Source organism: Euleptes europaea, chromosome 3, assembly GCF_029931775.1.
Source record: "Euleptes europaea isolate rEulEur1 chromosome 3, rEulEur1.hap1, whole genome shotgun sequence".
Lineage (NCBI taxonomy): Eukaryota > Metazoa > Chordata > Lepidosauria > Squamata > Sphaerodactylidae > Euleptes > Euleptes europaea.
The window spans coordinates 17,077,041-17,094,270 of record NC_079314.1 but is presented as its reverse complement, the minus strand read 5'-3'; the positions used below and the strand labels follow the sequence as shown (position 1 = coordinate 17,094,270).

The 17,230-nt window shown below is 45.1% G+C and overlaps 1 protein-coding gene across 1 annotated transcript; it reads left to right on the top strand.

Moving 5' to 3' along the window:
• Nucleotides 1–4,777: 4,777 nt before the first annotated feature.
• Nucleotides 4,778–15,214, top strand: LOC130474703 (sushi, nidogen and EGF-like domain-containing protein 1). Its single transcript, XM_056846401.1, has 7 exons — nucleotides 4,778–4,814; nucleotides 5,627–5,659; nucleotides 8,144–8,274; nucleotides 9,919–10,200; nucleotides 12,475–12,612; nucleotides 14,381–14,550; nucleotides 15,112–15,214. Exons 1-7 carry the CDS (start codon nucleotides 4,778–4,780, stop codon nucleotides 15,212–15,214), a joined length of 894 nt encoding a protein of 297 aa, XP_056702379.1.
• The last annotated feature ends 2,016 nt before the right edge of the window (nucleotides 15,215–17,230 follow it).

Genomic DNA, 17,230 nt, shown 5'->3' with positions numbered 1-17,230 from the left:
CACAATGGCTTCTAGTTACCACTGGAAGAGAAAAAGTGAAGAAAAAATTATGAGGTGATGCATTCCTCAGTGAGCCCCTTCCCAGAACCATTGCCACATCATTGTGGAATTAGATGTAAACCATAATCGCTTAGCTTACCGATATTCAGATATGCCCTCTGACTCTATTCTTTTATTCTTTCTAAAGAATTCCTATCAATGGTCTGCTGCCAAATTCTACTAGAGGTCTATCTGGAGCAATTCTAGTGCCTACATTATCCCATGTCCTCCCTGTCACAACGGCTGCACCATAGAACCATCCACCAGCCGTAGAACCATCCACCAGGTTGGAAAATACCTGGAGATTTTTTTGGGGGGTGGAGCCTGAGGAAGGCAGGGTTGGGGAGAAGAGGGACTTCACTGGGGTGTAATGCCATAGAGTCCACCTTCCAAAGCAGCCATTTTCCTCAGGGAAACTGTTCTCTGCCACCTGGAGATCAGCTGTAGTAGTAGGAGATCTCCAGCCAAAACCTGAAGGTTGGTAAACCTACCTCAGCTAGGTTTCCTCCTACCTTCCCCACTGGACAGCCTCAGTTGATTGGTACAATTCCTGCGGACGTTTCCAGATTCAGCATTGCAGTACCATCTTTTTTTTATTTCAAGATACCTCATGCTATTTTTTTGGGGGGGGGGTACAGTTTCTAATTACCAGGTAGGACCTGGAGTTCTCTTGAAAGTATGATCCATCTCCAGGTGACAGAGGTCAGTTCTCTTGAAGGACATGGCAGCTTCATAGAGCAGACTCTATGGCAGGGGTCCCCAACCTTTTTGAGCCTGGGGCACATCTGGAATTCTGACAAGATACGGTGGGCACAGCAACAAAACAGCTGCCACAAAATGGCTGCTTCAGGAGGTAGAGCCAGCCACAAAATGATTGCCATGGTTTAACTTCAGTAACACAGTCCGGATCCTTGTGCTGTGGTGGCAGCTGCTGCCAAAGCAATATATTTTTTAAAAAAATCTGCACAGCCAATCAAATCTCTAGTAGTCTGTCTACCTGGCCCTACCCACTTCCTGAAAACACTTGGCGGGCACCAGAAGAGGTGTTGGCGAGTACCATGGCACCCATGGGCATAACGTTGGGGACCCCTGCTCTATGGCATTACATCCCCTCGGTGCTTCCTCACCTCCACAAACTCAGCTTTCCCCAGGCGCTGCCCCGAGATCTCCAGGAATTTCCCAAACCGGAGGTGACAATTCTATCTGAGCCTGTAAGACTAGGAGATGACCGCAGTGTGGCAAGTGAGGGAGCCGAGGCTGTAAAATGCAAGGTCTGTGGGTAACAATACCTGAGGGTAACAATAATTTTACCTGAGGGTAACAATAATTACACTTGCAACAAGTGTAAGTTGGTAGCCCTGCTGGAGGAGAAGATACAGGGACGAGGCACGCTTGTCCACACTCCATTTTATAAAGGAAGGTGAAGAGTGAAGAGTTCATGGACAGAACTCATGAAACACTCTTTAGGGAGCAACAGGAGGAGGGGAGTAAGGAATCGGAACAAATGGAGGTGCAAGCAACACAGGAGGAGGGTGCATGGAAGAATGTGACCCACAGGAGCAGGAAAATCAGGACTCATGCTGATCCTCTGTTGCTCAGCGATCGGTTCCAGGATCTCCCCATAGATACTGATTCTGGACCACTGGAACAAGGGCTACCCCCCCCCCCAAATCGTGAAATAAATTTCTCAGGCTCCTGCACATGAGAGTGCTCCATCTACCACTCCCCAAATTAGGAAGAGGCGTGTTCTGGTAATTGGGGATTCCCTACTGAGGGTTGTAGATTTAAAGTATGCCGACTGGACTCGTCGTCTCGATTCTATGATTCTATGAGGGTACCCCTTTCCATGGAGAACAAAGCGAGAGTAATGCGAGAGCATAGGCCTGAAACAGATGACAAAACAAGTGTAGAGAAATTCCACAGAGCACAAAAATTATAGTGTAGAAATGGTTCTCTGTGTCTTTGGATCTGGATTGGGTTTGCAACACTACTGAAACTCTGTGGAGTTTGGTTGGATTAGATATTGGCTATGATCCACTTCTCTCTAGTTCTCCCTTTTTGGATGATATTTCTGCCACCTTTTTTTCAGCCTCAAATAAATCCTGTCTCACAGAACTGCTACTCTAGAGAACGTAAACACCTTATAAGTTGTAACCATTAATAAACTATTTAAAAACCCAGCAAGGACATAACAGCCTCCTAAATTATACAGTACCTTAAAATGAGTCACCTGAAAGACTTCTCAGGCTAGATGCAGACTGTAAAATTTAGTTTAAATGGCAAGCCCTTTAATAAAAAGGCTTGGGTACAAAGAGATGCTTTAGACTGGTGTCTAAAAGATAGTAGGGTAGGTGCCAGTTGAGCCTCAAGGGGAAGGGCATTCCACAGGCAAGGTGCCACCACTGAAAAAGCCCTGTCTCTCATTGCTGCCTGCCTCAACTCTGAAGAGAGCGGGTTTTGTGAGAAAGAGCTCATGCCTTCTCACCACCCAATGGATTGCACAGATTCTTCAGCAAAGAGTTGGGCGATGTGCTGGGGTACTTCTGGCAACTCTGGCTTTTGCCCTGTATGTGCCATATTAGCAGTGGGATCATGACCTAGGCGGGAAAGACAATCTCGGTTTGTAAGGGAGATACATCTGTGCCACAGGAACGAGAGAAAGAAATGCAAGTAATTATTTGCATTCCGGTTTTATAGTGAAGTTAGAACTCAGATTGACTAGTTCTATTTTGGATTTGCATGAAAGCAAAACAAGGAAGAAACTGGAGAGTTATGTGTGAAACATTGTTTAAATATTGACCAACGCGCTATCAACCGACACAGGGACAGAACCAAATATTCTTTCCTTAAGTAATGAAGTAACAAATGTACATTCTGAGGAAGCAGAGGCAAATATTAAAAAATACTGAGATCCTCAAATATAAAGGCTTCAAGTGATAAAGATAATATTGAAATTCTTCAGTAGTTCCTCTATGAGTTAACAAATGTGCAAGTTAATAAATACTCATTATGTTTGTTTTTCTTACAAAGATAGGAAAGAGGGTGTGAATCCCATAAGATATTTGAAATATACAAGATGGCGGACAATCTAAAGAGGAAGCTGTTGGCCCCCTTTCTGTCCCAGCAGCCTGGTATGCCTATTCAGATTACCGTTCTAAACCAGATGTCATCCATTGTTGGCCCATCTTGGAATGAAGCGATACAGAGATGGGTATTTATACAACCCATTTCAATCCGTCTATGAGCCGTCTCTAAAGCGCTCTGGCCGGTTCAAACAGCACCCCGATTGTTTTCCTGCATTTTTTGCGGGTGCAGTAGTTCCTCTATGAGCTAACAAATGTGCAGGTTAAGAAATACTCAGACACAACCGGTTTGGCTCCTGGCTGGTAACGGATTTCTTTTACCTGTTCAGACAAAGCCATTTGTGTCCCATTTGCAAAGCGAGGCTGAGGCTTTTTTTTTTTTTTAATGAAAACTGCTTTCAACTGTTTTCAGTTCTTCCTTTTGCCTCTGAATCGCTCCAGTGTGCTGTCTAAACTGCCTGGAGCACTTTGGGAAGGACTTTGATTGTTTCCCCACCTTTTTTATGGGTGCATCCTTTTCTGGCTTGTTTTTTAAACATTCTGAGATTTGCGTTATAGAACTATAACGCAAATCTGAGAACTTTTTAAAAAAAAGCTGGAAAAGATCGCACCCACAAAAAATGCAGGAAAACAATCGTGGTGCTGTTTGAACTGGCCAGTGTGCTTTGGAGATGGCCCATAGACGGATTGAAATGAGCTGTATAAATACCCATCTCTGTATCGCTTTATTCCAAGATGGGGCAACAATGGATGACATCTAGTTTAGAGCGGTAATCTGAATAGGGCCTCAGATGATCAAGCATTATCGGTGAAGAAGAAGAAGGAGTAGTAGTAGTAGTAGTTGGTTTTTACCTTCCCCTCCCCACAACAGACACCCTGTGAGGTAGGTGGGGCTGAGAGAACTCTAAGAGCTGTGACTAGCCGAAGGCCCAAGCTGGCCTTGTGTGTAAGAGCGGGGAAACAAATCAAGTTCACCAGACTGGCCTCCGCTGCTCTTGTGGGGAATCAAACCTGTTCTCCAGATCAGAGTCCACCGCTCCAAACCACCGCTCTTAACCACTACACCATGCTGCAAGGCTGCAGTTAGGTGTCTTTCACTGGAATTCTTGAGAAATAATTGACTATAAACTCGATACACGATGCTGAGAAACTTGCTGAAAATCCAACTTGTTCCATGGAGAAAATATCAGCCTCACTCCATACATTCAATTAGTGTAAGATAATGTTATCCAACACCATATTATTAAGCTGATTTTATGGGCGGTGTTTGCTCAGTAAACAACGGCTGGCACCTATGTAGGGGAATTTCACATATGATATCTGCTTGCACAAATATAATTAATGGTATTCAAATCTGAGAAACATCCTCAGAATCCTGCATACATACATTATTTACTCAACCCTCCAATTCAGTTTCAGGAAAATTGATCATAAACCTTTACAGGAATAACTATCAAGCCAGCTGGTTTATCTTTACTGATATGATTTTTTACTTCCTGCAGAAAAACTTTCCTGTATAAACTATGTCAGGCATATGAGTCAGTTCTAGCTGCATCCCCCAGATACTGCCTGGTTGCCTGATAGGCGTGATAAGACTCGGGTTAACCATACTTAAACACATTAGTCTTCAGTTTGAGGCAAAGAGAGCAGCCAGGATGGAAACCTTCTGCGCTTTCCTCCTCCTGGCAGCAGGTAAGTCAAGAATAGTCAAATCGGACCTTGGCTATTGGCCATGTTGTGTGTATATGACAGAGCAAGCCTGCTTTTTAGCTGATGGAAACATGAGTTTGGGCTTGGGGACTGATTTGGTCTGATAAATGGTCTATTGCTGGGAGAAGAGTCACTTGGGCATTAAAAGATTCTTTAAGCCGCCAACAGGAGATATATTGTTGACTGGGTAGTTAAGTGAGGAGAGGGGCTTTTCTTCCTGTGTAGTAAGCCGAAGGTCTGAGGTTCAATCCTTGTTATCTCTAGTTGAAATGATGAAATGATGCTGTGAAAGAGCCAGTGTGGTGTAGTGGTTAAGAGCGGTGGACTCTAATCTGGAGAACTGAGTTTGATTCCCCATTTTGCCACATGAGTGGCAGACTCTAATCTGGAACCAGCTGGGTGACCTTGGGCTAGTCACAGTTCTCTTAGAGTTCTCTCAGCCTCATATACCTCACAGGGTGTTTGTTGTGAGGAGAGGAAGGGAAGGAGATTGTAAGACAGTTTGATTCTCCGTTAAAAAATGTAGAGAAAATCAGAATATAAAAACCAACTCTTCTTCTTCTCTTCCTCCTCCTCCAGAAACCTTGAAGAGCAGCTTTTTGTCAAAACAGACATGGCTGACTTTGATAGACCAATGGCCTGATTCCATGTTCTGTGGTTGTTGGGTTCATAATGTCACAGTAGAAACTGCTGGCATTATGATCGATGGTTCCCTGTGTCTGCGTGTGCATGAGTGCACAAGTGCTCATTAATCTGCTGTTAGACTTGATGTCCTTTTTCTTGCTATTTTTTAGGAGCAACGTTGACTTCTGCCCAGAATCCAACAGGTATGGTACTGTTGTGTAGAGATCTGAATTCTATTGAAAAGAATAAGGGGGCCATGCTTATATAAGATGGGGGACATTGTATCCTGGGAAAATGAATTCAAGCCAAGACTTAAGGTTTCTGGTAGCAATTCAGCTGCATATAAATCTCCAGGGTAGTCCTATGGCACACACACACACACACCCAGTATAATTCTTGGGTTTAAATATATAGAGAGAATGAGAGGATCCTATTCCTGACCTACCAATTCACTGACCAAAGTTTATTTTTTTAAAATGTTTATACCCCACCTTTTCTTTTGGCTCAAGTTTGAAGCCTCCCTCCAGTTTAAGGAGACTTCCTCCAAATTAAATGGCTCTTCCATTGGAGGAAGAAACACTTAAATTGGAGGAAGGCTGCCTATAGGATTGTGGGATCCTCCCCATTGGGTACAATTGGATTACCAGATACTGGTGACCATCATTTCAAAAAAGTAAAAGGAGGTGCTCAGTGGAAACTTCAGGATCAAGAACATTAAACACAAAGGGTTGAATCTGGCAGAAAAGTTCACAGGAGCAGTTGACAGATGAGATCTTTCCCCATATCCTCCAAACAGCCTAGAATCATAGAGTTGGAAGGGGCCACACAGGCCATCTAGTCCAACCCCCTGCTTAATACAAAATCAGCCTAAAGCATCCCTGACAAGTGTTGTGCACCCTCTGCTTAAACACCGCCAGTGAGGGGGAGCTCACCACCTCCCTAGGTAGCTGATTCCACTGTCAAACAACTCTTACTGTAAACCCCCCCCCCAATATCAAGCTGGTAGCTTTCCGCCCTCAATTTAAACCCATTATTGCGAGTCCTATCCTCTGCTGCCAACAGGAACAGCTCCCTGCCCTCCTCTAAGTGACAGCCCTTAAAATACTTAAAGAGAGCAATCATGTTCCCCCCTCAACCTCCTCCAGATTGAACATTCCAAACTCCCCCAGCCTGCTGTTTCTTAAAACTCCTCTCTGAGGACAGGGAGAGTCTCATAAGCAAAAATGCTCTAAATGGTTGGAGGAATGGTAACAGCCTAGAGGCGGGAATGTGTCATTCTGAATTCCTTCTCAAAAAGAGCAGTGAGAAGAGCTTGGGTTTTCCATCAATGGGAAGAAAGGATGGCAGAGCCCGAGGTGGCATTGTGCAGCTATACTTTATTAAGGGAACAATCCTAAGTGCTCAGAAGTCCAATGTTCAACAGGGCTTATTCCTAGGAACGTGTTCTTAAGATCACAGCCTCCTTTACCAAAATGGCTCTCTTGTAGGGGTGTGCAAAAACGTTTTTCAGTAAATTTCGAGTTTGGGTTTATTGGGCCTGATTGTTTCTGGTAAACCCAAAACAAGCTGAATACCCCTACTGGTAAATTCCGGTATTCGGCTTATTTTTGGGTTTACCGGAAAAAATGGGCCCATTATAGTCTTTGGGGATTTTTTTCAAAGTTCCTGGGGGGCATTTTTGGAGGTAGAGTCCCCAAATTTGCAGTGTGGCTGCAAGGGACTCTCCTTAGTCACCAAAGTTGGGTGAACTTTGGCACAGGGGGTCCAATTTTATGGGCCTGCAAAGGGGTTGCCCCCATTCTGCAGTCATTTGCAAGCCCGGCTGTTCATCGGTTTTCAGGTTCAAAAGTTCAGTGTTGCTGAGGACTGGCAGAAAGAGCTGATTCCAGGCTGGCGCCTCAGAGTCTGAGGGCTGCCTTTGTTTTTGGGTTGCTTTGTATGATGTCCATGAAAATGAACTTCCAAATGGAGGAAAACATCTTTAATGCAATAGAAATAAGGCAAGGAAAACATTTCTTTTGGTGGCAAATGACATCCTGTGAACAGTCCTTTATTGTGGTCATGAAAATCTGATTCCAAGAGATGGTCACAGGGAAATGATATTGGAGCCAGCTGAAGTCATGACCAAGTCAGCTCATGTTAAGGAAATTGCTCATCCAAGCAGGTGAGGGATTCTTCTTCAGAAGGCCCATGAGCAGCTGATGGAAACTAACGTTTTCAGACTTGGTGAGCCCTATCTTTTAAAGTGCAGATCAGCACACCACCTGGTTGGTCAGACCAAGTTGGCTCCGATTACATGACCCATACCTCAAAAGGCCCCCAACTAGGGGGCCCTAACTTAACCAGCCGCCCCCAAAAAAAGGAAAGAAAGAAAGAAAGAAAGAAAGAAAGAAAGAAAGAAAGAATGAAAGAAAGAAAAAGGGTAGAAAGCACAGAGCCGTGCCTCTGAGCAAAGGTGAGTAGCCAAACCCAAAAAGCCAAATATCTATTCGACTTTTTCGGGAATCACCTATTCGGCTTCAGCTTTATCCCCAGGTTTTGGTATCCGGTACACCCGAATCCTGAAAATTACCGAAACAGCTAATTTGGGGTTTATTTTCGGTTCGGGTTTATCGATATGCACAACCCTACTCTCTTGTAAAGTTAGCTGCAATAGATCTAAGCAAGGTGTTTCCTCTTGATTTTAGGATCCTTGCTGTATCCTTATGGGACATCTCAAGGTGACAGAAAGAATGACAAGATAGATGATGGATCATCTGCAGAGATCACCATTTCGGTTCCTTTCACCTTCTACACCAGGCCATACCACTCTCTCTATGTATGTAAACCCTGGCCAGAATGAACCCCCTCCTTCATACTCTTTCCCAAGTCTTGTATGTAGTCTGAGAAAGATGCAGGATGGGTTGTCATTTAGGCAGATGGGATGACCTTCTGTGGCAAACAACAGCACTCTCTCTAGGTATGTAATACCTGGCCAGAATGAACCCACTCCTTCATGCTGTTTTCTCAAATCTTCATTTGTATGCAGGCATACCTCATTTTATTGTGCCTTGCAATAAACCGATATTGTGTTTTCGAGCAAGTCTATCAGCACCATTTTTCCAATAGCTCAACTCATATCTATGTGGCACATTTTGATAATTCTCACAATATTTCGAACGTTTTCATTATTATAACATTTCATTATTATTACACTACATTGTGTTTTTAGATATAACTCTATCACACACTTAATAGACTACAGCATAGTATAAACATAACTTTTATATGCACTGGGAAACCAAAAAATTCATGTGACTTGCTTTATTGTGATATTCGCTTTATTGCGGTGGTCTAGAACTGAACCCACAATATCTCTGAGATATGCTTGTATAGCCTTTGGATGAGGCAAGGTGGGTTGTCATTTAGGCAGGTGGGATGACCAGGGTTAAAATGCATGTTGGATTTCTATTCCAAAAAGGCCACAACTTACGTTATGAGTCCACCCTCCAAAGCAGCCATTTTCTCCAAGGGAATTGATCTCTGACATCTGGAGAACAGCTGTAATTCTGGGTGATCTCCAGCCCCTACCTGGAGGCTGGCAATAAAGAACAGCAGTAGGTTCAGCATTCATATAGCAAATTAGAACACAATTCAGGTAAATATCTGAATAAACAACATATTCAAAGTTTCAAACATCGCTCCTAAGGAGCCAAAATTGCTAAGCAAGGATGGTACAAAATTACAAGGAGTAGAAAAGGTAAATAAGCATCAAAAACAGATGACAGCCAACAAAAAGCTCAACACAGTTGTTATGGAATTTCTCACTCCAAAACAAAAACGGCTTGGCTTGTTGCAGATTGCTTTGTGGTATCAGGCATGGATGATCAAGGAAACACCTTCCAGGATATTCACAGCGCTTTTGTCATGTAAAAGTGGCTTCTTCAGCCAAACAAGCTTGAATTTTCAATATATAATATATAATCAGCAATAGCTAATAGCAATAGCTAATATGCTCCCCGGATGGGCTGCTTCTCTCAGCCCGTCCGGTAGGAGCATATTAGCTATTGCTGATTATATATTGAAAATTCAAGCTTGTTTCTAATTTGCTATATGAATGCTGAGCCTACTGCTGTTCTTTATTGCCAGCCAACCTTACAGTTTTTTGTGAGTCTTTCTTACCCTACCTGGAGGCTGGCAACCCTAGTTCCCATGGAGAAAATGGCTTCTTTGGAGGGTGAAGTCTATGGCATTATACCCTTTTTAGGTCCCTCCCTTCCTCCATCCCCACCCTCCCCAAGTCCACCTCCAAATTGCCAGTTATTTTCTAACCTGGAGTTGGCAACCTTATCTCCTTCCCACCCAACCAGTTGCTGGTGTGCTTGCCTTCTTTTATGACACCTTTCCTTTGCATAGCTTATCTTTAACACTTCTAGTGAACTGTTTATCTTTATCCTCTCTAACACGTTTCACCTTTCCGCAGGTAAACAACAATGGTGTGGTCTCATTTGGTGTGAGAGTCCCACAGTACACACCTAACCCTTTCCCACTGGATGGCGGGTCGCCCTTTGTAGCTCCATATTGGGGTGATGTTGACAATCGGAAAGGTGGGGATGTTTTCTGGAGGCAATCTCAGGATCCCAGCTTGCTTCGGCGTTGCACTGAAGACATCAATCGGTACTTCCCTGGGGTCCCGTTCACTGCTGTCTGGGCCTTTGTCGCGACCTGGGACCATGTGGCCTATTATGGGTCTACTTCAAACAAGGTAGTCCTCCTATTGAATGGTATCCTGTCATATGCTGTAAATGTTCTCCCAGATGTATGACAGCTATTGACCAATGAGAAGCTCCCTTAAGAAGGTTCAAATGACCCAATCACCAGGGAAAAGATTGTGGGTCTTTGTTATGGATGTGATACACCAGAGATGGTGCTGATTCCATAGGACAACATTTTGTGGCTGGCTCCTCCTGCAGCAGCCATTTTCTAGCAGCCATTGACCCAGAGGTAAGCCCCCCCCCCCAGTTCTCTGAACCTGCTAAAAGCCTACTAACCAAATGGGGAGCTTAACCCTCTGTGTGTCATGTTCCAGAACTGAGCTGTGGCATTGAAAAAGCAACCCTGTATTTTACCAAGGGAGCTTTGACTCTCAAAAGCTTATACCCTGAACATTTTGTTGGTCTCTAACGTGCTACTGGACTGGAGTCTGGCACACCCCAGAGCGAGTCTTCTCTCAAATTAAGCAGTTTTTCAGTCTGCAATGCTCACAGTTGTCACAGGAGGGCTCTACTGTCATTCTATATACTGGGCTGGACCAGTGGAAGGGATTTCTGTCAGCACAGAATGGGATTTTCTCACCTCCCTCATCTTGCGGCATCTCTTAAGAGCTTCCTGAAATGTTGACCCTGGGGCAAGGGGACCCCCCAGAAATTGCGTGTGAGATGAATCTGTAGTGGAAGGAGGGATTCAGCAAAAATCCTCCTGCTTCTATTTAATGCATTATAAAAATGTCTCCTCACATGATTGTTACCCACTTTCCATGACCCCCAAAGACATTAAGAACATAAGAAGAGCCCTGCTTGATTAGACCAATGGGTCCATCTGGTCCAACATCCTGTCTCACGAAGTAGCCAGCCAGTAGGCCTGGAGGGCCAACAAACAGGATGGAGACCAAGTAGGGTTGCCAAGTGCCAGGTGGTGGTGGGAAAACCCCCGCCAAGCCACCTGACTGCACGCCTGCCTGCTGCACCATGTCACTTTCGGTTTACACCTGGAAGTGCCGCATCGCAAGGGGCCTTTTACCACTCAAACTCCCAGTTTGAGTGGTAAAAGGCCCCTTGCGATGCGGCACTTCCAGGTGTGATGCAATCTCATCGGAGCGCCCCACGGTGATCTTTGCTCCACCTCTGCCCCAAAAGCCTCCCGCTGGAGGAGAGGGGGGACCAGGCAACCCTAAGGCTAAGGACTTCTCCTGATGTTACCTCCTGGTACTGGTATTTAGAGTTTTACTGCCTCTGTATACAGAGGTTCCCTTTAGGCACCATAATTAGTAGCTACTAATGGTCCTCACCCCAAAGAATCAGTCTAATCCTTTTTGAAAGCCATCTATGCTCATGGTAGGGCTGCCAACCTCCAGGTGGTATTCAAACAAGTAAATTCAACTGTATTGTATAGTAGTAATCAAAAGCACGGCTAGTAAAGTATAAATCAATCAAATTTATGTTATATTAACGCATATAACGTGGTATGAAAGAAAAAAAACAATTCCTATTATATGTACATTATTAATTGCATAATGTGTGTGTGTGTGTAAAGTGCCATCAAGTCGCAGCCGACTTATGGCGACCCCTTTTGGGGTTTTCATGGCAAGAGACTAACAGACGTGGTTTGCCAGTGCCTTCCTCTGCACAGCAAGCCTGGACTTCCTTGGTGGTCTCCCATCCAAATACTAACCAGGGCTGACCCTGCTTAGCTTCTGAGATCTGACGAGATCAGGCTAGCCTGGGCCATCCAGGTCAGGGCATTGCGTAATGTAGCATAGATACAATTCAACAGTAATGTACAAAAAGGTGTCAACAGGCTGAAGAAGATTTGAAACAGGCATTTACCGGCATCCTGTACCACTACCAAGTGGATAACAGCCTATGAAACTTAATCAAAGGAAGAGAAATTATTGTATCTATAACCTCCAGGTGGTGGCTTTTACAACTGATCTCCAGGCGACAGAGATCGGTCCCCCTGGAGAATATGGCTGCGTTAACTATTGGAGTCTATGGCCTTGAAGTCCCACCCCTCTCCAAACCCCACCCTCCTCAGGCTCCACCCCCCCCCCAAATCTCCAGGTATTTCCCAACCCAGAACTGGCAATCTTAGCTCATGGCCATTGCTACACCCTCTGGCAGAGATTTCCATATGTTAGTCACTCCTTGGGGAAAGAATCCCCTCCCCAACCCTCATTGTTGATGAAGTAAAGGTTAAAGATGTGATTCTTGTTCTATTGTTAGCTTCATAGAGCTATCTCTCTATTTCACTCTTCCTCTAGGTCAACACCTTCCAGGCTGTCTTGACCACCAACAAGCAAATCTCCTTCATCATGCTGAATTATGCTAGCATCCAGTGGACCACCGGGACCGCAAGTGGTGGGGTTGCAAGCACAGGCCTTGGAGGAACCCCAGCCCAGGTAGGTCTGGGATCTAGGAATGTTGGGAAGCAAGGACAACCAGTAGCTAAGTCATGTGTCTTCCTTCAGAGAAATATAAAAATCCCAGTTACCAAAAACTTACTTGCAGTGGGTATCTATAGGCCACTTCACCCTGAGTAGGGTTGCCGACCTCCTGATACTAACTGGAGATCTCCTGCTATTACAACTGATCTCCAGCCAATAGAGATCTGTTCACCTGGAGAAAATGGCCGCCTCGACAATTGGACTCTATGGCATTGAAGTCCCCTCCCAAACCTTGCCTTCCTCAGGCTTCAACCCAAAAACCTCCCATCGGTGGCGAAGAGGGACCTGGCAACCCTAAGCCCAAGAGCCAGAGGATGATACATTATCTCATTCTATTGCCAAAGTCGAGCAGGTCTTGTTCTTCACTGCCATGATATGGCAAACAATGTGTATGATAAGAAAGAGAAGAAATCAAATATTTAAAAGTAGAATAAGGTAGCTTAGCAAAGAATGTCACGGGCTGAGAGTTCTAGTACATTTTCTATACAGTTCAATTCTCTGAATTTTGGCATTGGACAATACAGTACAGAAGTACTACATTGAGTAAAACCACAAATAAAAGAAATAATTCCCATGGTAAAAGGTTGTGTCCTGGATTGTACCATATGCTTTAAAAAAATTAAGCACAAAATGTTAAATTATCCATAGGAGTTGTAATAAAACAAGGGTACGTTATGCAAATATGCAAGATTTCTCTAGTTTTGCATCCATCCTCCTTTTACAAGTAAGGTGCTATACTGAAGATCTGCCCTGGGACCACTGAAAAGCTTATTCAGTAGGTCCTCAGGTTTCTATTCACCAAGATTAGCCCATGCAATTTCATGCGTGCCTTTGCAATCATAAGGACAAGAAATTTTCTTTTTAGAAAAATAAAAGCTGGTGATTCCTAGGAAGCTGAGCTCTGTGGCCCAAACCCCATTTTGTAGCTGTACTTTGTGGAGTACACACAAAACTCTGCCAATGTGTATACCAGGGCTGCCAGGTCCCTCTTCCCCACCGGTGGGAGATTTTTGGGGCGGAGCCTGAGGAGGGCGGGGTTTGGGGAGGGGAAGGACTTCAATGCTATAGAGTTCAATTGCCAAAGCAGCCATTTTTCTCCAGGTGATCTGATCTCTATCGGCTGGAGATCTGTTGAATTAGCAGGAGATCTCCTGCTACTACCTGGCAGTTGGCAACCCTAGTGTATACTCACCCAAAGCACAAGATGCAGAACATGTGTTCTAGGCCAGTAGGAGGAGGAACACTTGATTCTTTGCCAAAGCATAAAAGAAGAAGAAGAGTTGGTTTTTATACCCCACTTTTCTCTATCAAAAGGAGTCTCAAAGTGGTTTACAATCACCTTCCCTTCCCCACCCTACAGCAAACACCTTGGGAGGTAGGTGGGTCTGAGAGAGTTCTGAGGGAACTGTGACTAGCCCAAGGACATCCAGCGGGCTGCATGTGGAGAAGTAGGAAATCAAACCTGGTTTTCCACATTAGAGTGTGCGGCTCCTAACCACTACACCACGCTGGCTCTCCTAAAGTCATCCCTCCTAAAGATACTTAGGTAGAAGAACTTCTTCTTCCTCCACCTACTCACCCTGAGAACACTCACCCTGACCTGTGCAGTGGTTGATGTTATGTGCACAGTGGGCAGCTTTCACATTTTCAATGAAAGAAGAGTTCCTATACCACAGGAATGTTTAATAATAACATGACTTTCCCCCTTAATTTTGATCCACAGGCTGGATTTGACAGTGGAGACAAAACAAATTACTACAACATCCCTTCTTCCCGCACCCCTGAAGTCATCAATATTGCGAGGACCACCAACGTGGGTGTGCCGGGGCGGTGGGTGTTCCAGGTGGATGAATTTGTGGTTCCAGCCCCCACGGAGAGCGATGATTGCCCACTGTGAGTACATGGAACACCAAGCCAGCTCTTCCCTCTGCTCCATAGGTCCCCAAATTCACTAAACCTGAGGGCACACTTGGAATTTTGAGAAGCTTGAAGGTGCACGTGACAGATTTGTTGCTGTAGGGGCTGGTGCCAACACAAAATGCTGGAAGGTTCCAAATCCAGCCTCTTCGAAGAAGAAGAAGAAGAAGAAGAAGAAGAAGAAGAAGAGGAAGAGGAGGAGGAGGAGGAGGAGGAGGAGGAGGAGGAGTAGTTGGTTTTTATATGCTGACTTTCTCTACCACTTAAGGGAGACTCAAACCGGCTCACAATCACCTTCCCTTCCCCTCCCCTGTGAGGGAGGTGGAGCTGAGAGAGTGTGAGTAGCCCAAGATAACCCAGCTGGCCTCGTGGGGAAACGAATCCAGTTCACCAGATTAGCCTCCGCCCCTCATGTGGAGGAGTGGGGAATTGAACCCGGTTCTCCAGATCAGACTCCACCGCTCCAAACCACCGCTCTTAACCACTACACCACACTGGCTCTTCTACAGACTGTTTCCTACAGACTGTTTCCTACAGACTGTTTCTCAGTGCCTACTCCTTGCTGACCAAACAGAACGCCTCTTTTGCTCCTGTAAAAATCATCCCTTACTCCAGTGAGGCGAAGAAAAGCCAGGACTGACTCTTTGCTTAAAGAAGAAATACTTTAGGAAAGAAGCAAGTGGGTGTCAGGAAACCCAACAGTGAGTGCGATGGTACCCACAGGTGCAATGTTGGGGGATCAGTGCTCTAGTCCCTGTGGGGGAGATGCAGGCTTCAAAGTCCTCCACCTGTTGTTGAGAGAAAGGCGCACTTTTTTCCTTTGCAGAGCAAGCATCAGTTTTTGATGCCTATATATTCTCACTGGGCATCCACTGAGAATTTCTTCCTCACAGCCCCATTGAAATGAATGAGAGAGTTGCAAGACCAGTTTTTCATATGCCCCAGTGCCTTTCAGAGTTGTAATGTTCTCGTTTTGAATAATATTGCATTTTCCCCCCTTTCCTGAATAATTCATTCTGATTTTACCATTTGTGGAGAGATGTAAGGAGCTTTTCAGGCCAGCGTGGTGTAGTGGTTAAGAGCGGTGGTTTGGCATGGTGAACTCTTATCTGGAGAACTGATTTGATTCCCCACTTTTCCACATGAGCTGCAGAGGCTAATCTGGTGAACTGGATTTGTTTCCCCCCTCCTACACATGAATCCAGCTGGGTGACTTTGGGTTAGTCACACTCTCTCAGCCCCACCTACCTCACAAGGTGTATGTTGTGGGGTGGGGAAGGAAGGGAAGGCGATTGTAAGCTGGTTTGATTCTTCCTTAAGTGGTAGAGGAAGTCGACATAAAAACCAACGCTTCTTCTTCTTCTTCTTCTTCACTCATTGCCTGGCATCTCCTTCAACCACCCTTCCAAATTCTTTTGACATTTCACCAGGTGTTGATTGCAATCTTTGAAGGACATCTCACAACCATGAGAATTTTTTTTAAGCAAGCGAACAAGCTTAGATTGTACCCCACTGAGTGCCTTTCCTCCCATCAGGACATACATCAAGCCTCACTAAAATCCTCAAAAACTGCCAGATTTCTGTTCTGGATCAGGCTTGTAATCATCTCCTCTTCTGAAATGCAGAAGGGAGGATGAGGCAAGAAAGACTGGGAGGCATAACAGAATGGCTAGTATTTCCTTTCTGTGCCCCACCTGTGTAAAAAAAAAAAGAGAAATAATGAGGGACAGCAGAGGATTCATTCTGAAGTCCACCAAACCATCTTGTCTGTCTCTCACCCTTGCTGGAATATCACTGTGTCCCAGGCTCCGCTCTCCAGACCCAACCTGGAAGGCAGGAAGCTGCATGCAGTGGTCCTCGTTTGAGGGCTAACCAGGTTTTGATGCAAGTATCCCGGTTCTTCCACGAGCTTGAGTCTCCCGTGAGAATGCAAAGGCATTTCTTTAGGACCAAGCTTTTTTCTTGTTGCCTGTGGTAGAACACACTATGTACACGCAGCAACAAAGCAAGGAAGCTTTTGGAAACAAAACGAGTTTTCATTGTTTAAATTGTCAATGTATAATAAATAACACAGGCCTGAGTGTTTGTTGGCTGCTGTTGCCCAAGGGTGTGCAGATGCAATCTCCCTTCAAGTGCAGAACATTGCTCTTTCCATTCTCCAGGTGAGACCTTCAGGAACTCCGAGGACATCCTCCTTGTCCATCTGCTTCCAACCAGGATGTACTCACCTAACTCTTGCAGTGATGCCTTGGCTGTCCTTACAGGCATGGAGCCTTCAGAGCCCACAGAGGATTGTATTAATTGTAATAATAAACCATTGTGCTTGGGTTGTTGCTTGTCCTTGTCCATTAGCCAGGCCATGAAAACTGGGCATTCTGAAGGTATAGGGTTGCCAGGTCCTTCTTCACCATCTGCAGGAGGTTTTTGGGGTGGCGCCTGAGGAGGGCGGGGTTTGGGGAGGGAAGGGACTTCAATGCCATAGAGTCCAATTGCCAAAGCGGCCATTTCCCCCAGGTGAATTGATTTCTATAGGCTGGAGATCAGTTGTAATAGCGGGAGATCTCCAGCTAGTACCTGGAGGTTGGAACCATATGGCAGGTCTATCTGGTGAGAAGAACCTGATGAACTGGAGCAGGGAGGGAGATGAGAGCGAGGA